At 45.6% G+C, this 22885-nt stretch overlaps 1 protein-coding gene across 2 annotated transcripts in view; it reads left to right on the top strand.

Annotated features, from left to right (window-relative positions):
* Positions 1 to 22885, top strand: part of LOC138567041 (phosphatidylinositol 4,5-bisphosphate 3-kinase catalytic subunit alpha isoform-like) — a 363865-nt gene that overhangs the window by 259377 nt on the left and 81603 nt on the right. For both annotated transcript variants that reach the window (XM_069644869.1, XM_069644877.1), the window contains one exon: positions 5445 to 5526. In XM_069644869.1, the coding sequence (XP_069500970.1) occupies positions 5445 to 5526 (82 nt within the window). The remainder of the gene's footprint in view (positions 1 to 5444; positions 5527 to 22885) is intronic.

The raw sequence follows: 22885 nt of genomic DNA, 5'->3' as shown, positions 1-22885 counted from the left end.
GTTTAAATCTAACATCATTTCATTAATAAGATTGTTTTCATGTTGGGTCATATCATGTTTGTGTATGGACGCTTTTTTATACTCATTCAACGCCATAGGGACAGGGTAAAATTCTCCAATACTGAAATTTGCATTCATTCCCTGTGCCTCCCACTAGAGGAAAGTTCATGGACTTAAATGCTTTCCCCTGATCCCTTTCATCTGTACTATGCTATCCAGGTGGAATAGTGCACATATCGATTTAAACAGTACTATGCAGATGTACGTAATCTCTGTCTATGGGGTGTAGATACGGGAGTAGAAGGCCCCAAAGACATATATACACGCTTATCAAGCTCCGCCATAATGGCCGGAGCTAACATAGAGACATCAGCGATATCACAAGATGCTTTTAGTGCGTCTGGGGCCCTAGTTGGGTACAAATGTGAATTACAGGCTTCAACAAAGTCATTTTCATTATTCTGCGTACCATTCAGTTCACTAAGGTACAGATCTTTGTCTACATTTGTTGCGGCCTGTAGCGTGATAGGTGGGACCACCTTACGCTCTTGCTCCCCTAAGTGTGATACGGAAGCATTATAGGGCAATTTAGACAAATTAAGGAGTGAGGGCACAAATGTACAGATCGCTTTATCTCCTTTCATTTGTGGTTTTAGCTCTTCTTGAGAGTTCATCTCCTCCGTCCCACTCACAGGCAGAGCTTTGAGGTGTACCTTTTCCGTTTTCACCAAAGGACATTTGCGGAATTTCCCATTCCTAAGTGAAGATTCCATTATTTGCTGTGCCAGTTATAAGCCACAGCAATTCACAATACAGTCCCCCTACAGTAGGCTAGAGTTTGTTAGCGCAAGTTCACTTCAAGATCAATATTACGTAACAGCAGGTCTCAAAGGATAAAACCCCACAGTCACCCCACTATTCAAAAAGAGCACATTCACTGCGAGTGTAAAGAAATCACAATACTCTTATTGAAGGGTTGTCAAGAGGCTCAAAGGCCAGTAAGCCTGCAGTCACCTCAATCGCACCGCCCTACTAGAATAATGAGACAAACACGCTGAGTATACTCAGTTTGCACAACCAAGGGGTTCAAAGGCTCTGAGGCCTGCAGATTCCCCTCTATTCAAGGTCTTCCTGAGCGACAAGTGCATATGGCTTGATTACCCTTTATGCAGTACACTACCAGGGGCTCAAAGGCTCTCAGGCCCACAGTCACCTTTACTGGTGTGCTTAACCTTTGGGGGTGTAATACTCACCCCCTTGTCACCAAATTCTACCACAGCAACTCGGGGTTCCAAAAGACTGTGAAGCCCGCAGTTGCTACTGCTGTAGTATAAGAAATACGAGTTTTCTGAACAATATTTAGGAAAAATCACACAACAATTGTTCTCTCCCTATTCGCTGCTGGTACTTTTGTAAAAATACCCCGCTACCCTTCAATTTCACTTCGCCGGCACCGTCGTAATATGAATACTTTCTTGAGCCGTTAATCATAAGGTAGAACCTCACAGTCCAATTCAGAAGTACAAGTATTCAAGTTGATGCGTCTTTGAGAGGATTATAAGTTCCACACGTAGGGGTAACCAATTACTGCGCACACCAAATCCCCATGACGGCGTAGAAACAAACAAAGCACTTGTGGTAAAGTAACAGTGCGTACTATCAGCACTTTGTCAGTGACTATTAGGGGTGCACCACATCCAGTGGCCTCTATTACTAATATAGGAGTAACTTGAATTTACTTCACCTAGATTGCAGATGAATTGCTTACCGCTTTCAGTCCTTGGAATTTTCTGTGAAGCTCAGACGAGACCGCAGCCCACAAAACACAAAACCCACTGCTGGCACACCGCACCGCGCTCCGTGCATGCACGGTGTGTTTGTAGGCAGGAACTCTGTTAGTTGATACAGAAAACCCTTGTTCCAAGACAAAGAATACTTGTATTGCTGGCTTGCTGTGATGCTATATTGCTATATGTTATATTGCTTTGAATCCTTATGGTAATAGTATGCTAATAGTGGGTCACAGGAGCACTTCCCGCACTAGCCACAGTCCCCACTATAGCGTTGTTTTTTTCCGCTTTAAGCACCGGGCTCTAGATCTAGGCTCTAGGCTCGGAGCTGTCCTTGCGCCTAAGAGCCTTAGGGGACCGTGGGGCCAAAATGCTGGCCAAAAGCTTACCACTTTCTGCAGCTGGCTCCAGAGCATTGAGTAGAAATAGGAGCAGGAGCAGGAAATAGCAGACGCTGCTGTCGCGTGGATACAACCAGCTTATTTTTTTTTTTTTGGCCACAAAATTACCAGTCCTCACACGGGTCCACGGGTCCACGGCCTGTCTCCTCGTCCCACCGGCTCTCCCTGGAGCTCCTCTCCTCCAATAGGCCGCTGTCTGCAGAAAGCTAGAGGAAAGAACCTCTCAACATCACTCGTCTCACAAGGTGTCAAGCTGCACTCTACGAACCTCACACAGACGGCCGCTTCCGACACTGTTTCCCCTTGGACATCTGGCAGCACTGTTCATGGAAACTGAATTACCTACAATTTTATTTTTTTAAAAAATCAAAGCCATGCCAATCGGTCACAGCGTCATGCATCCTATAGTTATGTTCACCATTGTTGTTTACGTTGAGCATCTTCAAGTACTGTAGCTCACAATACCATCAACAGCTAGTTCTTCAGTGTTATTATGATTAGGGTATTTATTGAGTGCAGACCTATGTTCGGGAAGCAATGGAGTGATTTACAATCCTAGAGGGAAGAACACGATGAGGGAAGTAGAGAAACAAGGGAGCAGAAAGCTAACTGGGGAAAGCAGTCAATTTGTCAGCAAGGGCTCTACAAGCGGACAAGGGGGGGGGGAACTGTTTGAAGCAGAAAGCTCAGTCTCTGGTAGGGTGGGGAGTGGAGGATGTGTGGACCTCGTGTTGGGGAGGACCCATTCCTTGAAGAGAAGGGCCTTGAGCTCTGTGTACTATCATTCCTATGTGTTGTTCCTGGCAAGTCCCGCCTTTCCTTGCAGCATTTCTTACACTGGATAAAGTATACAACTTTTGACGATTTGCAGTTGCATGTCCCTTGGATCTAATAGTTTCGTCTGTGGTGTTATGGCAAGTTAGTTGGTCTCCTTGCATAACTTCTCTAAGCACTACTTGCTTTCCCTGGAGCGGATGCTACAGTTGGGTGTTCGGTCCTGCAGAACCTCCTGGCATAAAATGGATTACTTTGCATCTTTCACATCTTTCTTCTGTATCTGTACTTCTTTGGGAATCTTTCAAAAGATGAGGACTGGATTTATAGGTAGAAGAAGCTACTTTCCTTTCGATTATGTCTGTAATGTTCTTTGCTGGATACAATAGTCCTCCCACAGAATCCTGTTGATTCCCCCCCCTCCCCAAACAAAATCTATTCCATCCACATAACTCTAAAATTGTTTACTTATGCACATTCACAACAGCCTTAAGGACGACCTTGTTGGACGAAACACGTGTCGGCTGTAACCGAATAAACCACTTTTACACATATTTGGAATCTGATTATTCGTGAAATTGAACCCTCATTTAACCATTAAGGATCTAACCATTGAATAACTGAGTCCTCTGCGTAGTCTTTCTGCACAAACATTACTTCATTCCCACATAACTCTTAATATTGTGTTTTTTTGAGGCAGTTCCATTGTATTTGCAACCCGGGAAAACCCGGTGGATGAAGTAAATTGGAGCCCTTCTAAGCAAATGATAAGGAATGTGTGGGAGGAACACCATATTCATCAGAAGGAATTGTGGCTTTCGCATGCAAAACTACCAGCCTTAAGTGGGTACATTCGGAATCTCAATTACTTTATTTTGCATTTATTTGCTCTGAATGTTTCATGGTCAGGTTTTCCAGGGTTGCAACTCTAGAAATGTTTGGGGATATTTACCTCGGGGTCCCGCATGTGATCTTTTCAAGTCCTGTCATTATGCACTTGGGGACCTTCCCTCCAGGTTCCACCATGTAACGTAGGTGGCTGTTCTATTGAGTGATGTGTCCCTTAGTCGAGGTTCTATCATGTAAAGCCACCTACTCAACAAAAAAAAAAAACAACTCTATGCCTTATGTTCAATTTGAAGCGTTCATTACAGGTTCCAGAATGCTCTTGCATTAAAAACACTTTGCATTTACCATTGTGCAGGGATATCAAAGTTTCCCTCAACCTAGTGGACCCTTCTTTCTCTGGCCTCCAGACATTTTTCCACAGTGTCGGTTTTGTTGGGGCACAACTCTCCTCCTGCATAGTTACTCGCCAGCAGTTTTATTACGCTTCAGCTACTTCTTGTCTTCCGTGGCGTATGCCAATTGCCTCCTTCCTTTTAATCCTCCGGTTCCCTCTCATACTTGGCAACCTTTTGAGTTGGGTGGAAGAAATAGGATTTGTATTCTGCGGGTGAGAACTCCATTGATGCCTGTGGACGGGCAAAGGGATGGCGGGGTGAGTGTACCGACTCTATGGTGGGTGTCCCCCGCCAAAGCATGTGAGTTGATCGGTATACTCAGGCTACCTTGTGGCCACTCATTGTTAGACCTGCAGCAGTGGCCCGCCTCAGGACTTTTTAGCAGCCCGGGCTATGACATTTTTTTGTAGGGTTTTGATTCACAAACGTTCCCTCTACTGTTCTGCGTACGTTCCTCCTCGGTGTCTCTGCTTTCTTGATGCTTTTCATCTGCCACCTTCCTTGATTAGTAGGACCTCCTCACCCATGAGCTTGCACTGCTCCTCAGCACTTTCCCTCAGTTCCTGCAGCCCTTGCCCGTGGTGGTTTCCACTGCTCATTGGCAGTCTCCTTGGCTCCAGCAGGGTCACATTGCCTAGCAGGTAGAACGCTTTCTCAGGCCTTTCAGGGACTCGTCACCTGTACGCTTGCACTGTTCATTAGGCTTTCGCTCTACCAAGGACCTTTGTTATGCTGAGGAAATTGGTGGAAGTGATGCAGTAACTGGAGTGACACACACACTTGCTTCAGGTTTCTCTTTATTCTGATGCTGGCAAAGTAGAGACGGGCCATAGAGGATTGGTAGATGGATATAGTGGCTACTCCCAGGGTGAGTACACCGGTGCCCACCGCCCAGGCTGATGTCTGGCTCCTAACTGACACCGGTGGACTTTGCATTCACAAGATGCACCTAACCTTCCAATGATGACACAGTGTGTGACACAAACAAGGAACCCAGGTCACTACAACCTTCTACTGATATTGTTGTCCTTCTTTTGTGTTAACCATGAGTCTGCTTACCTTACCATAGACATGGTGAACAGACCTAGAGAATGCTGTTTTGACAGGCGAGGTGGGCACCTTGCAACACATTACCAAAAGTTAGTAACTGTCTCTTCGCTTCACAATGTATCTGTGACCGGATTTAAAGAACTGTTCTTTTTAAACGCCTCCATCTTCTTTTTTTTATATTGCAGACAATACTGTGTCAATATCCCAGAGACGCTCCCAAAGCTGCTCCTGTCTGTGAAATGGAACTCAAGGGACGAAGTTTCACAGGTATAAAACTAAAGCAATGAAGACACCTGTACAGCAGCTTTTTATGACCCCACAGCGAGTGTTCATATCTTTATGTAATATATTCATGTTTATCAAAGTATGTGTGTTTATTACACAGCCACGGTAGTGGCTGTGTAGTTATGGTTAAGTTGGTGTTTCCATAGGAAGAGCACTTTTTGGGCGGCTTATAACTTCGCTCCCCCTGGACGAATCCTCACCAAACTTTGCAAAAAAAGTATATGGCCCACTCTGAATTTTTTTGCAAAGTCTGGTGAGGATTCGTCCAGGGGGGGAATAGTTATAGGGGGGGTCCCAAAACCTTTTTTTTTTCCCATAGACTGGATGGGAAAAAACTTTGCGCACGGCTACAGCCCGAACCGCTGGATGGATTTACACCAAATTAGCAGCCTGGTCCTGAAAGCGTGCTTTTGCAAATTTGGTGTAAATCCGTCCAGTAGTTTTTAAAAAAATGACCAAAAAGTAAGGCAAAAAAAATAGTGATATCCGTGTTCGCTTCGCTGACGGACTTCCCTGTTCGCTCCGCGGACAGCACCCCGATTGGCCCATGGCCTTGCGTCATGTCCGCGGACATGCAACGTGTTCGCTGATTGGACGGCGAGGGGCGTGGAGCGCGTCAGATTTTCTGTGGCGCCCGCCATCTTGTATTCGCTGTCGACCGCGTACAGCACGGTGAAACGTGGATAAAAAATTGTATTTAGTGCCGTGTGTAAGAGGGTTTGGGGAGTTTGGAGGAGTATGAGATAGGTTCAATGTTTTGTTTTTTTATGTGCTAGACGTTTTTGTTGCCTTCGATTTGTCCCCGGAGAACACGGCTGTTCTGACATTTTGTAAATAAACTAAATGGTGGGGTATTTAGAGGACGGAGTATGTGTCATTTTTGTTCCCAAGGAAGGTAAAAATGAGCTATGAACACTCGCGGTGTACTTAATTGTTCGTAAATACACAAACTGGGGGTGTCCTCAGGACGCTGTCCGTATTGTAATCTGTCTAGTTGAATGTGTTCTAAGAACACTCGCTGTGTCCCGAAATGGTTGCAATTACACAAAATGGGCATGTTCTGAGAACGTTGTTTGTATTGTTCGTTGTCAGGGTGAAAGTGTTTTAAGACCACTCCTTTTGTCTGCTAATAGTACAATTTCCTATGGGCGTCAACCGATTTTTTGTCCACTAAAGAAACGATAAATCCGGCTGGTGTGCGCCGACATTATGTGATAATCCTATGACTGGCGCTATTGACCTGGCTGACTTGCTTTTGCGACACTAAATCATATCTCCCGCCCCTAAGCCTGATATTATCAAAGCATTCATATTCCCCGCCTCTCTCCGTGACGTTACAGGGTGCGTCATCAAACGCGCCCAGTTCTCTGCATTCCTAAGTGACTTTACACAGAACCCGGAAGACAACACATATTATGTCACAACACAGCGCGCCACAATTCGGAATATGTAACAGTGATTTAAAAGCAAACAGCAAGATTGTAAATTTTGTAAAGTACATTTATTTGACATCAAATGTTTAGAGAATATTCAGCCATTTGCATGTCTTTGTTGTCGATCTGTAAAAGTTCATGTTGAGACACGCGATGTTCCTTTGCGGTACAGAGGGTGTTAGATCAGCTTACAACTCAGTGCGCCACAATTCGGAATATGAAACTGTGGTTTAAAAGTAAACCGCAGGATTTTACATTTGGTAAAGTACATTTATTTCAGATGAAATGTTTAGTGAATATTCAGCGATTTGCTATTGTCTCTGCTGTCGATCAGCAAAAGTTTATTTGGAGCCACGCGTTGTTCCTTTGCGGTAGATAGGCTGTTGGTTTATGATAAAAGCAGTAAATGGTCGCTCTGATAATCGGAAGGTTGCTCCAACAACGAGCCATGAGACCACCCTATTGGTTGGTATGTTGTTTGTAGCCGCTAGTACTGCGTAAGGGCATATTGGTCCTTGGCGATTGTCCCATAAAATGGTGAGGGTCATGAAGTTGCATATTTGGACCTGCACCTGGCAGTTGAAGACCCCATCCGCTGGAGTCTGTAAATCGTGACATAGGCAAAATGGGGCCACATACCTGTTTTAAAAAACATAAATTAGTCTCACCAGCCGATCTTCATTAAAAATCATCATTTTATTTATTAGGGCGTGAAACTATTTGCTATCGAAGATAGTGCAATGGAGTATGTTAATAATAAAATAATAATATTTTCCCATTCATATAGCGCTAAGAACCGTGAGGTATCTAAGCGGTGCTTATTATTAACCACGGTGTGTGGTGCTCATTTATCGACCACGGAAGGATGAAAGGCTGAGTTTGGCCTTGCCGGGATTCGAACTTGCGTTAGCAAGCTGTGCACGGATGTCAAAGCGAGCGTTGTACTCGCTGTGCCACTTGACAGGCTACAGTGAAGTGGCACAGCGAGTAGAGCACTTGACCGCCTATAGACCGGTTAAATTATTTCTATTAACCCACCCTGGGTCGTCTGCCTTTTTCAGAGCCCTCTAAAAGACAGGGGATCAATTCGGCGGTGATAGTGCGCGGTAGAAAACATTATGCCACTTTCAACGAACAAGTTCAACTTGAACGGTCTTTAATGCTACGCTATTGCAATTATATTTGGTATAAAATAATCTAAAGGGTTACTTACAGTACAATTGCAATTTCCATTGTCTACGAGTATCAGTAGTGCAGTCCCAAAATACGACTCCGCGTGTGCGAACGATCTTTCGCATAGTGATATAATATATAAAAGTGGTTTCGTTTCAGAAATTTCATCCTTATCTTCTCTTACGTTTTAGCAACACTCCTTCAAGAGAAGTCTTTCATCACAATCTCTGTCCGTCAAGGTCAAAACACGATACAACCTTATAGTCCGCTTCGTGAGCCTCTCCGGGGCCCGAGAAAAAAATGGAAGCAGCTGACCTTCACCGTGAACGAGCATAAATTCTTACTTTGCAACATTCTGTGTAAAGCCATCTGTGAGAAGTTGTTTTTTGCACGCCATGTTTGTATATTGTTTGCGTCATATTAAAAAAAGTTTGTTTAAGGGACGTTATGGTTCTAAGTACAGCCGAAAGACCCCTGAAAATCGCAAGTTATGGTAAGCTATGAAAAATAACTCACGCCACCACCGTGCACTGCTAAGACTAACACCCAGGACATCAAAGATGACATCGCAAATGTCATTGATGAAATCACTGATGACATCACATGTGTATGTACTTTTCATGGAATTTGTGTACTAGGGATTTTTATTATAATGTTGCGAAAAAAGTGTCAAGGATATTGCAATTAATATCATACCGTTATTAGTGCTTTGAATGATGCATTGATATAAATAGCATTGTATTATGGGATTCTATCTAGTATACTGAGCTACTAATGGAGAAACATAGCATTGTGTGCAGAGTACAAGATGAAAGTATAATATTTGTAATGTTAATATGTTGAATAATGAAATGATAATTGTCCTGAAATGTTCGAAAATTCACAAAATGGGGGTGTTCTGAGGACGTTATTCGTATTGTGTGATTGCTTAGCTGTATGCAATGAGGGAATGTCACAGAGAGTAAAGTGGACGCCGTCCGCGGACACTGCGGCTGTTCGTGGACAGGGCGTGCTACATCTGGGTTTTTCCAGGAAATCCAACATGGAAAGAAGACTGTACGGATCAGCCAATCAGATGTCGAGGTTGTGGATTTGTGTTGAAAGAGACTGTGTGCAGTGAAGATGGCAGAAGTGGAGAAAGTCAGGGTGTTGGTGCTCGGAGATATGTTTGTACATGGTTTACAACAGTACGCTGAATGCAGGCATGTTGCAAAGAACTTTGATGTCAAAGGAGTGGAGGTGTTGTGGAGCCCTGTGCCTGATTGCAATGTACAGGGAATTGTACAAGTTTGTGAGGATATGGCCACGATGAACAGTCCGCATGTGGTAGTTTTGCACTATGGTGCTTTCCATTTGGGCAACGTCAGTGCCCCTACTTTGTTGGCTGATTTGGAACGCTTGGTTCAAGCCGTAATGAAGATCCTTCCAAATGCAAAAGTAATTTTTTCTGGATTACGACCTAGGGCAATATGGGACAATAGTTCAGTTTTTTGTCCTCAGCAAAACATTGCTAGGTGTGTCATCAACCGAGGCATGTGTGCCTTCATGCTTAGAGCTGGCATGTTCTTCTGTAACAATGAGAATATTGATGCCAGTAATGCTGTTAATTTTAAAGAAGATGGCATTTCTTTCTTTTACGGAAAATGCTTTTCTATTTTGGAATGTAAGGGTTGCTTTGGAGAAGGTTATGTGAAGATTTTAGGAGTAAAGTAAGAAAAAAAACCAAGAAAAAAAATACAAAATAACAGGTGTCTGTCAAGCATCTGTAAAAAAATAAAAACTGCTCTTTTCAGAGCCAACTTCAAAGTGGAAATGGGGCACACTATTTAAATTTACATTCACCACGCTCAGATTTTCAATATGTCCGTGGACATGGCGGTAGTCCGCAGACATGAAAATCACTACGAGGGGGTTAGTATGTTCTATGTTACATGTATATGAAGTCAGGGATATTATGGTTAAGTTGTACTACTAAAATCCTATGAAATTCAGTGAAAAAACTTTGTTAAAGGGACGTTATGGTTAAGTTGCGCTACTAAAAACCTATGAAATTCAGTGAAAAAACTTTGTTAAAGGGACGTTATGGTTAAGTTGCGCTACTAAAAACCTATGAAATTCAGTGAAAAAACTTTGTTAAAGGGACGTTATGGTTCGAAAAACCCTTGAAATTCGGCAGTTATGGTAACATAAACAACCATAACTCGCGCCACCGTGCACTACTAACACTAACACCCAGGACATCAAAGATGACATCACAAATGTCATTGATGACATCACTGATGACATCACATGTGCATTTACTTTTCATAAAAACTCTGTACAAGGGATTCTTATAATGCTGACCAAAAACTGTCAAGGATCATTGGGATAAATATCATGAGCTAATTAGTGCAGTGCATTGATATAAATAGCATTCTATTATGAAGTTCTATCCAGTATACTAAGCTACTCATGCAGAAACATAGGCAGTGTGTGCAGCATACATGATGAAGGTGCCATATTCATAATCTTGCCATGTTGAATACTGAAATAACTGCTTTCTTATTAGAGTTTTGCGTACTGTGAAACATGTAATAAGTAGATAATAAAACCCACTTAATACATAATTATTACAGACAAAACACAGAGACAACAACGCATACAAATATGAGTATATACAGGGACAGTGAAGTAAACAAAAAAGCAGAAGTAGTAGCAGAAAGAGTTCATAACCTAACTGATTGTCTTTATACAGAGAAACTATTGCTCTGTTTCAAAGCTGCTACTTACCATATGTATGTGTATCACATGATGTGACTGCACCCAAAGGAAAGGAGAGTGAGTATAATGTATACAAATATGAGCATATACAGGGAAGGTAGAGTAATAAAAATAAAACTATGAGAAAGTGCTGATAACCCTAATGATTATCTTCATGCACAGAAAGGATTGCTCGCTTTGAAGCCTGTGTCTTCCGCTATGTATATGTTTCATATGATGTGACTTGACCCTAAGTCTACAAATATAGTACCTTTTCAATGTTTACTTCCTGACTGTTACTGAAGAAAACTATGTGGCTTCGATATGTCAGTAAAGGATAAAAAGGGAGAGCCAGCCATGCGATGTCATCAGTGATGTCATCAATGACATTTGTGATGTCATCTTTGATGTCCTGGGTGTTAGTGTTAGCAGTGCACAGTGGCGCGAGTTATGGTTGCTTATGTTACCATAACTGCCGAATTTCAGGGGTTTTTCGGTTTTACTTTGAACCATAACATCCCTTTAACAAAGTTTTTTCACTGAATATATATATGCATATGACTGTCATAGTAATGTTAGGCACTTGCACCTTACTATATACTACTTGCTGTAGGCATATGCTTCCTAGTAAAATGATGACGATTGATTTTTTCAAATGGTTGACTGCAATTGCAACAGCCAGTAAGTCACCTCTTCACTGTTTATTAATTGACTTTGTGTATTTAAAGTGGGCTCCCACTACAGGGAGGAGTAACTGTGAACAAGCCACCGTAGTGTGGCTAAGCGCGTCAGTCAGCGTCTTTTTATATCGGGAAGCCTTTTTTAAAACTGCTATGATTTAATAAAATTCATTTTTTATTTTCATACAACTTTGTTGGGCAGTTTTTGGAGTTCCTGAAGCCTTTGATGTTTGTGTCAATTTGAGCCGTTGTTTGGTGAATACCCAAGGTTGATGGCAGTGCAGCTCTACATAATGAGGGCCTAACCACCTGGGCCCTTTTCCTGGGGTGTGGGCTGGGGATGGAAGCCGTGTTCGTCTCCGGACGAGTGATCTTCCGTGATGTTAATGGGCGAGGCACTCTGTGCAAGTGTGGAGGCTTGCCTGACGTCGTGCGGCGACCTCGACCGCCCAGAGGACGTCCTTTCGGACCGCTCCTTTTGTGCCTCTTTCCGAGGTTTCGACGACGTCGAATCTCGGGTGGGTTTTTTGTGTTTAGTGTGTGTATGTGTAACGCTCTTGTCGCCGGGGGACTTCCCCATAGTCGCCGGGACGGACGACCTTCCGAGGCCGGGGACGTGCGTTAGGCTGTCTTTCGACGCCTTGGTGCCCTCGCCGTCCGAAAGTCCGGCGTCGCTGAAGGTACCCTCCGCCTCCATAGCTGCTAGCTTGGCGTGGTGGGCCCAACGCTTGGTGGAGCGGTCCTTAAGAGTTTTTGTCTTAAACCTGCTACAGGCCCTGCAACCCGCCTCGGGGTGGTCTCTGGGCAGGCAAAGGTTGCACGTAGCGTGCTTATCTACCCAAGGGTATTTTTTATTACACTTGGGGCAAAACTGAAAGGGCGTACCCTCCATACGCACCTGTGGGCAGCGGGCAAGTGTGTGTAGGTAAGAAGGTGTTTCTAACCGAGTGTGGAAGTGTACCACCCCCCACTCTCCCTACTGTAGGGCCGAGGCCAGCGGCCCAGGCCCGAGCCGAGGCGGAAGCCTCAAGGCCCAATCCGTCGGGTTTCGACGTTGATCTCCTCCCCGGTTCGGCGTCGAGATGCTGGTCGACGTAGAGGTGAGAAAATGGGGCAAATTAGAATTAGTTTTAGTGTAAATATGGCAAAGCCAGGGAACTCCGATGAAGTGCTTCCGACCAGAATGGCGGAAAAAAACAATCTGGGGATCCTAGACGCGTGAGGGATCATGGGTACAGTGGACGTCACACTAGGGATAGTATTACTGGCACGCCCTGTGTCGACGCCCTTTTTCGACTTTCGAAAAACAAACTGTAATACTCCGCAGCTTCCACTAGATGTCGGCCTATGCACAGCATGTGAATCTAAGCAGATACAAGCATCAGAAATACGATTACGGTGAGTAATGTATCCCATATATATATATATATGTGTGTGTGTATATTTTGGTGTGTATGTGTGAGAGTTGTGCATTAAGTGAGATACAAAATCGAGCATGTCAAGTAGCTTTCGACACTATCAAGTGATAACTGGCAAACAACCGCCAAAAGGTGTACTTCAATCCCAACTGGGACACGGAGGTCACAGTTGACACCAGTCTGGTCAGACTAGGTGCCATCCTTGCCCAAACCGACCCATGCAACAGCTCGGACATGAGAATAGTGACGTACGCCAGCAGGGCGCTCACCACTATAGAGCAAGCCTATACCCAGGCAGAACGTGAGAACCTAGCTGCGGTTTGGGCTTGCGAGAAACTTCTCCACTTTGTCATCAGGATAACATTCCTCCTCATACCAGACCATCAGGCACTCCTTTACCTCTTCGGGAACCCCAAGATTAAGATGCCACTGCGCATAGAACAATGGTGCATTCGCCTGCAAGAATACAACTACACCATCATTCACAAGCCGGGAGGAGAGGCCAATTCGACAGACTACTTATCGAGACACCCCATAAGTGCACCGGAACATGGGATGCAGCCTGAAGCGGAAGCATACATTGGCTACCTATCCTTTAATGCACTAGTCCCCCACCATCACGACGGACCTCTTAGCTGAGAAGAGCAGGGCTTACCCCACCATTCAGGGGGCCATCCAGCTTAGACATACCAACAGGTGGCGACACCTGACGACAGAACGCTTTGAGAATGGGGAGGTGGATAAGAGAGACCTGCAGAGAATGGTGAAGCTATTGTGGCCCCAAAGAGTCAGTACACACAAAGGCCACAGGGGAATCGCCAATACAAAGAAAATCCTCCGAAACCCGGTGTGGTTCCTGTACATGGACACAATAGTGGAGGACACGCTAAAGCACTGCACCCCATGCCAAATAAAAGTGGCAAGCAGGCCCTGATGCCCGCTCCAAACAGTCCCACTACCTGAGGGACCCTGGCAGAGGGTGGCAATGGACTTCTATGGGCCCCTAGAAGGAGGCCATGAGGAGGCCATCTATTGGTAACCATTGACAAATAGTCTTGCTTTCCCATGGTAAAGCACGTCCCGTCCGCTGCATTCAACCATGTAGTGGCAGCAATAAACAAACTATTCAACGAATGGGGCGTTCCTAACATAGTCAAAACGCACAATGGCTCACCATTCCAGGGTCAACAATTCAGGAAGTTTTCAGCGCACTTAGGATTCCACCATCAAAGGATCATGCCACTGTGGCCCCAGGCCAATGGCATGGTGGTACGGTTTATGGCTCCCATAAAGAGGACCCGGTGTCCGGTTAAATGTTCGGAAAAAAAAGGATCGAATGACCTTTTAATCGGATACAAAAGGACCGAAAAAAAGGATCGAATTTTTTTTAAAATTTTATTTATATATTTTTTTTAGTTTAGCATGTAAAAAATACTTTTTTTTATAAAAAGAAAATGGGGACATGGGGGAGAAACCCCCATTTAAAAAAAAAAAATTGAACCTTTTTTTCGGTCCTTTTACTGTCGAAAAAAAGGCATTTGAGCCTTTTGTTTTCAAAACTTTAACCTAGAACCAGAGGACCCGCCAGAAAGCAGCCACAGACCTGATGGCCATGCCCCAAGCCATCTCCAAAATGCTAAGGAGCTACAGGAATACACTGCATGAGACAACCGGGCGAGCACCCACCGAACTGATGGTAAAATTCAAACCACAGACCCCACTATCGCAACTGGAAGACTGCACCCTGGCGGAGGACGCAGAGATCAGGGAGCGCGAGGCCGCAATAAGGTGGAAAGCCAAAGAGTGGACCGTTTGGAAGCGAAAGGCTCAAGAACATCAACCCCCAGTGGGTGAGGTCGTACTCGTCGGACAGAAACAACAGAGAAAGACCGACACCAGATATAGGCCCGAGCCGTTCGTGGTCACTGAGGTCAAGGGACCAACGGTCACGGCCCTGGGAGAAGACGGTGAGATCACCCAAACTGCCTCATTCTTCCGCAAGCTATTCCAAGAGGATTCTGACAAAGAGACACAAGTGGTAGAAGACGAAGAAGAGGAACCTAGGATGTGTCTTGAAAAAGGGCAAATCTTCCTCGGGACCAGCCCTTGAGAGCAAAAATTACCCAATTCAGCCCAAAATACAGGTTCTATCGTGTTGAGCAGTGAACTCATGCTAGTGACAAATGACACCTTCAAAATGTTTACCATTTATTAGACAAAAAGCATAAACAGTAAAATTTAGCAGCACTTTGGAATTCAAGTTAGAGAAGATTGCAAAACACAAAGCTTAGAGAAATACAAAATATAGAGAAACATAGAGAAACACGTCTTGCGCCCCTTCAATCAGCGCTGGGAGACCCTGGCCCTCATAAGCTAGCTGTTGCCAGCCCCGCTCAGATGACATCGCTGCAGGGTGCCGACAGAGCATCAGGTTCCATGCACTCACTCTTGCTCGGAGCAAGTCCGCGGATGGATATCCCACCAGATTCATGTGGGCATGCATTTTTTAAATCTCGTGCTGTCAGTCACCATGACGCACAGTTCCAGAACTTTCCCTTTTCAAAAGAAAGACCGACACCAGATATAGGCCCGAGCCGTTCGTGGTCACTGAGGTCAAGGGACCAACGGTCACGGCCCTGGGAGAAGACGGTGAGATCACCCAAACTGCCTCATTCTTCCGCAAGCTATTCCAAGAGGATTCTGACAAAGAGACACAAGTGGTAGAAGACGAAGAAGAGGAACCTAGGATGTGTCTTGAAAAAGGGCAAATCTTCCTCGGGACCAGCCCTTGAGAGCAAAAATTACCCAATTCAGCCCAAAATACAGGTTCTATCGTGTTGAGCAGTGAACTCATGCTAGTGACAAATGACACCTTCAAAATGTTTACCATTTATTAGACAAAAAGCATAAACAGTAAAATTTAGCAGCACTTTGGAATTCAAGTTAGAGAAGATTGCAAAACACAAAGCTTAGAGAAATACAAAATATAGAGAAACATAGAGAAACACGTCTTGCGCCCCTTCAATCAGCGCTGGGAGACCCTGGCCCTCATAAGCTAGCTGTTGCCAGCCCCGCTCAGATGACAGCGCTGCAGGGTGCCGACAGAGCATCAGGTTCCATGCACTCACTCTTGCTCGGAGCAAGTCCGCGGATGGATATCCCACCAGATTCATGTGGGCATGCATTTTTTAAATCTCGTGCTGTCAGTCACCATGACGCACAGTTCCAGAACTTTCCCTTTTCAAAATATAGGCTTGCTCATGGAAAAACCCAACTCTCTCTGAGATGCTCCCTGCTCGCTCCTACCCCCTCCCTTGGAGCCCTCTCTGCGAAAGCACTGGAATGTCCTCATCAGTGTGTGGGCAAGGCCGTACCAGGCCTTCTCAGGGAAACAGGATTGGTTTACGAAGCCATGCAGGGCTACAGTTAGAAAGGCAGAATATTCTAAGAGAAGCCGAGATGAATTAACCCCATGTGAAAAAGCTCTAAAAGGCATGCACTCATAGCTTAGTGCCCATAGCGCTTCAAAGATCTAAGCGCTATATAGGTGCTATAATGCTCCAAACCCTCCAATAATGTCTTTATTAGCTACAGAACTGGGGCCTCCGCCCTGCCTGTCTATGCACAATGCAAATGTGACCTGCCACCCCTACTAGGCCTGCATATTCCTTGTAGCTCCCTAAAGCGTAATGGAGGCGATATCGCACATTACTTTCAGCATTACTTTCAGCATTTAGCACATACTTTGAATAAACTATTGGCTTTCAGCGGCTAATGCTGTCATCTAAAGCCCTGATTGGCAATTTGGCACTTTGTATATCACGACAGGATGGAACCGCCTGAGGATCCCCCGCTGATGGCGCCCGACGAGGAGGCCTGAGATCCACAGGGCCGACCCAAGCGAACCATATGCAAGCCCCCCCCCCCCCACCTCATTGAACAGATGTAGGCCACAAACGTCCGCGATTAGTAAGGGGGGATGTTATGGGCCAATAACGAGGCCCCTTTTAAAAGGGCGGGGCGGGGGTCCAAAGGTGGGAGCTTGGAGTGGAGTGGAGTGGAGTGGAGTGGAGTGGAGTGAGGGGAGGGTACAGGGAAAAGGACAGTTTGTTAATTTAAGAGGAACAAAGAAGAAAGACGTGTGAGCCTTGTGTTCGGTGTATTATTGAATGCACGTGCAAAGGGGGGGATGGACTGTGCTGGATGTGGCTTAAATGAAGGGCATATGATTTGGGCAAAGGCCACATGCCCCAATCAGTAAATCGTGGGCTTGTGCTTTGCCCCATCTTGCATGGTCTCAGGTGGTATTGTTTGAACCCATTCAGCGGTTCTAGTTTTCACTGACTTCTTTTTTAAAGTCATAATTTTGGTCGTACGCTTTTGTGCGACGAGAATTTGTCCAGTTTAAAAATAAAAAATGTTATGGGGTGTCTGTCTCCCCATGTCCTCCTCAGTACTTCACACCCCATCTCCGCCTTCCGTACCCGCATTCCTCTACATGCACATATATACAGACATTAAAAAAACGGGTGGAATTCTGGTCGTGCAAAAATGCACGCCCAAAGTGACCACTTTAAAAAGAATTCTGATACCCCAGTCTGCCTACCGTTAATAAAACTCCCTCTGTTTCAGTTTTCAAATAAACATGCGTCTTTAAATAAATCCCATTCTGACTTGGGATCATATATGCCAACACTCACGATTTAGGCAAGAGACTCCTGCTTTTGCTAATTTTTGTATTTCTCCCTTTGAAAATAAGTCTAACCCCAGTGCAATCCAATGGGAAAAGTGGGTTCTCGCACTTTCTTCGGCAAAATCTCCCTCCGAGGAGCTCCAAAATTTTGGCATGTATGCAATTGAATCGGTGTGCAAATCATCTTCATTTGATAAATAAAGTACCCTGCTCATGTTTCAGCTCCGCTGCTGCCTGCCTGTCCCGTACTAATCTGCATCCATTAAGCCCCTGCACGGAAGAACTAATGCTGTGCACATCCTCCCTAAGAAGGCACCAGGCCGGGTCACTTTAAATATACCCATGCTGCCCAAAACCAGACCACATGCACGTCCGGCCCCTTTAGCCGGCCCTGAAATCGCCTGGGAGAGCACACGTGAGAAAGCAGAGGAGGACAGACAGCACATATATATATTCCGCCAGTTTTTATTTGTATATATATTTCTAAAGCTTGTGGAATCTGCTTAGATCACATGCTGTGCATAGGCCGACATCTAGTGGAAGCTGCAGAGTATTACGTTTGTTGTTTTCGAAACTCAAAGGGACGTCGACAGGGTGTGCCAGTAATACTATCCCTAGTGTGACGTCCACTGTACCCATGATCCCTCACGCGTCGAGGTCCCTTAGACTGTTTTTTTCCGCCATGCTAGACAGACGCGTATAGCAGAGTTCCCTTCAGCGCTAAGCCATTGATTTTTCACAATTAACGATAGTATTTCTTTCTACCCTTTCACCGACCTCCGAAACACCACACCGGTGAAGACAAAGACTACCTGTCGGAGACCACCGTCCCGGCCTTGGAAGGCCACCCCGGGCCTCGGCCCAGACAGTCGGGAGAGAGGGGGGAGGCCATTTTAGAATGCATATTCTCCCCTTCCTATAACTTGTTCGCCCAGCTGCCATAACCATAACCTATAATTATGGAAAATAAACCATTACAATTTTGCCCAAAGAGTAACCGTAAATTCCCTTGGTTAGACAAACACTTAGTTTGTAATTTGTGTCTTCCAAGAGACCACGTCGAAACTTCTTGACGAGCGTGTAAGCTCTTCAAGCAGAAGACGTTAAAGGACAGCTCCACAAAACGCTGGGCCCACTATGCCAGGCAACTCGAGGCCATGGAGGTAGAGGGAACCTGTAGCGATGGCAGCGACACCAAACTTTCGGATGGCAAGGGCAACGGAGTAGCTTCAGCTACTCAAGCGCTGACCCCCGACCCCGTAGGACAGGCCGGTGGCCATGTTGTGGGGACTACACCCGGCGGCGGCAGTGCTACAAAAGCACACACCACTAAGCACATAGGACCTAATCGAGATTCGACACAAGTCGAATACTCGACAACGTTCAACACCCAGAGAAAGGTCCACTAAGTCCCGGTCCTCTGGGCATTCTCGATCAAGGTCGCCACACGACCGGGTTCAACCGTCGAAGGACGGCAAGGGTGTCGCTCGAAAAACTCCTTCTGAAGATCGATCGTCCTCGGACGATGCCTTGGCTCCCACCTCAGAAATTCAACGCTCTACGTCAGATAAAGCGGCAGACCCCAAGAAGTCTGTAAAATGCTCCTCTGGACCCAAGGGAGTGAGAAAACATCACAAAAAGACCTCGAAGACCCCTCATAGGGACTTGAGCCCTCCTAGGGAGAAGACACCACAGAAGGGAAAGCATATATTATCCAAGCCCATAGAAAAACCTAAGGATTCTAGGCCTTAAGTAATACCTCCCACTAATGAGGACTTGGGTCTTACCCCTCAATCTATGGTGTTCCCAAGTTCCAAGGAATGGTCTTCCCAAGATATTGATAGAGTAATGCGAAGAATGACCTTTATGGACAATTTTTACGAGAGCAACCCAGATTACTTTAAGTTTCCACTCCACTCCTCCCACCTCAGCCCCTTCTGGCTCTGAAGCCTCTGCCTTACCTACTCATCCCCCTTCTAAAAGGTCTCGCTCTAATGTTCCCTTACAACGTACGGTTATAGATTAATATGACCGTGAATTAGACCAAGAAGATATCTCCTTTGTGGAGGCATCTGACCCTCAACTTAATGAGGTGAATACAGATGAACCTTATTACGTGGATGACGAGGACCCCGAGGCAGACCAGGAGGCTAACATGTACTGCATAGACTCCCCTCTTAATCAAGACACTCCAGTTGTCGAGTCCCCTGTGGATAATCGACCCCTCCTCAGGGAAGTATTAGGCTCGGCGGTGGAACACTTCAAATTGGCACACAAGAGGTACAGGAGGATAGAGACTTTGCAGAACAAATCCTAGGGGACAAAAAGACAGTGGGCCAGTTTATCCCGCTACTAGGATCAGTGCAATGCAGGATACAGCCATCCTTAGAAGCACCCAATCTCACACGGGCCGTTAACCCGCACGTGGAGAAATTCATTAGGCCTACACCCTCAGACCCTTTATATATTAGAGGCCAACTGAAACCAGGCTCCTTAGTTGTCACTACAACTAGAAAGAGAGCAGGCTCCACCTTATAAAGAAAGCAAAAAGATCTATGCCATGGGCAGATAGGTCACCTCATCTGCGGCCTATCAAACCAGTATAGCCAGCAATGCAACCCTCTTGGCTAGTTATAATTGCCATAAGTGGGAAGAGATTTCTGCTTTACTTTCATCTGCCCCGGAGCCACTCGGATCACAACTAGCTCAAGTGGCAGCAGATGGAAGGGCCGTATCTACCTTTCTCCTTAAATCAAATTTTGATGCAGCGGACAATGCCGGAAGAGTTATTGCGGAGGGGATGGTTACGCCAGTCAGGTTTTAGACCGGAAACGCAGGTCACTCTAATAAATATACCAGTGGAACCTAACATGCTCTTCAGTAAGGCCGTAGAAGACGCACTTAAAATTGCAAAGGACGAGTATGACACTCTAAAATCCTTAGGTCAACTCACTAACAAGCCTACTGGTCAGAGAGGTAACAGTAATTTTCGCCGTTTTCGGGGCCAAAATTCTCAGAGGATCCAGCTACAATAAGGGCCAAGGCTCCTCTTGGGGAGGTAATCAAGGACAAGCCTTCCAAGGCTATCCCACAGGACAATGCAGAGGTTGTGGTCGGGGCAGAGGCCCAGCTCTAGGTGGCACTCCACCTCAGAGCAAGTCACGTTCCGCTCCAGGTGTCCTCCCGTGCTTCCCCAGTAGGACGTTTTTCCAACTTCACCCACGCATGGGAGGGAATCACCTCAGACAGATGGGTGCTGTCCACGGTAACAGGGGGCTACTGTATAGAACTACTTCAACGTCCTCCCAACCACCCCCCACGACAGAAAATACACTCGGAAGAACATCAGTGGATCCCTCTAGAAGAGATACTACACTTCTATTCAAGGACGCCATAGTAGTGGTCCCAGCCAAACAGGTAAACAAGGGTATTTATTCAACTTACTTCCTTGTGCCAAAGAAAGATCTAACAATGCACCCTGTATTAGATTTACGCCCTGCAAACAAGTATGTCAAGCCACAAAAGCTCTGCATGACTAGGCTACAAGAGGTAATCCCGCTACTAAAAAAGGGGGATTACATGGCAATACTGGATATGAAAGATGGCTATTTTCATATTTCAATGTTTCCAGCCCACAGAAGATTCTTGCGTTTCAAGATATCGAACAAGGTGCTGCTCTTTGGAATAGCCTCGGCTCCAAGGGTATTGACAAAGGTACTGGCGGTGGTGGCAGCGCACCTGCGCAGGGAGGCATTCCCAGTGTACCCTTACCTGGATGACTGGCTCGTAACAAGGGAAATGCCTCTGATTTGCAGACAAAACATCCAAACAACTATCAACCTCCTCTTTCAATTGGGCTTCTCCATCAACGAGAAAAAAATCAAGCCTAGTGCCAAGCACTTCAAAACAGTTCCTAGGAGCTGTCCTAAACACAGAGGAAGGATTGGTCTTTCCTTCAGAGGAAAGAGTAAAAAAATGTGTTACTGCAAATACCACATTATCAGGCCGGCAGCCAGATAAGGGTGCGCAAAGCAATGTGTTTAATAGGCATGATGGCATCTTGCATTTACCTGGTTCCTCTCCCGCGCCTGCGCATGCGTCCTATACAGGAGTGGTTGTCGAAACAGTGGTCTCGGGCAAGCGGTCAGTGGGACGATCTAGTGGTCGTTTCGCCAACACTGGTACAAAACCTTCACTGGTGGACAAGAGAAAACCTAACCAAAAGGAAAACCTTTCCACAAACCAGAGATACAGGCAGTTGTCACAATGGACGCCTCACTGGCAGGGTCGGGGGCTCACTACCTTCACCGCACAGCTCAGGGTCTGTGGTCTCATACTGCAGCTCAGAACCACATCAATGTGCTGGAACTTCTGGCAGTATTCAAAGCCCTTCAGGCATTCAAACCCCATTTAATAAACCTGTCTGTCCAGATCCTAAAAGACAGCACTACAGCGATGTTTTACATCAACAAGCAGGGGGTACGCGTTCTCCAAACTTGCACAGAAAATTGGGAGATGGGCACTCAGACGGAAAATGTTCCTGTCATCACAACATGTTCTAGGGGAACTCAACGCTCTAGCAGACTCATTGAGCAGAGATCCCCTACCAGAGGAACACGAGTTGCGTCTACACGAAGGAGTCGTAGAACTCCTCTTCTCTCAATGGGGTTTCCCAACTATAGACTTATTCGCCACAAGTGAAAATCGTCAATACCCAGGCTTTGCGTCCAGGTTCCCCAGCCAGACTCCAAGGGGAACGCCCTATGGATGAGCTGGTCAGGGAAATTTGCTTACGCTTTTCCCCCCCAACTCCTCTCATGAAGAAGGTGGTGAACAAGTTACACACGCAACCAATGACGCTTATCCTAGTTGCTCCTATGTGGGCAAGACAACCATGGTATCCACATCTGTGCAAACTGGCGATGTGCGATCCCATCAAACTCCCGTGCCAGTACAAGCTACTCAACCAGCACACCTTCAACCACAGTGCACCCTCAACCACAATTAATGAACTTGGCAGCATGGCTTCTGAAGTCATAGAGTTCGGGCATCTCAATCTGCCTCAAAGATGCATGGATATCTTGAAAGAATCAAGAAAACCAAATACTAGGCACTGTTACTTTGGCAAATGGAGAAGATTTGTAAATTAGTGCCAGACTAAGCAGATCAGCTCCATAGAATGTACTCCATCTAACATTCTCACTT

This window comes from Ambystoma mexicanum, chromosome 1p, assembly GCF_040938575.1.
Source record: "Ambystoma mexicanum isolate Mex_15411 chromosome 1p, UKY_AmexF1_1, whole genome shotgun sequence".
NCBI classification, from domain to species: Eukaryota; Metazoa; Chordata; class Amphibia; order Caudata; family Ambystomatidae; genus Ambystoma; species Ambystoma mexicanum.
This window is presented reverse-complemented; position numbering and strand designations above follow the sequence as displayed.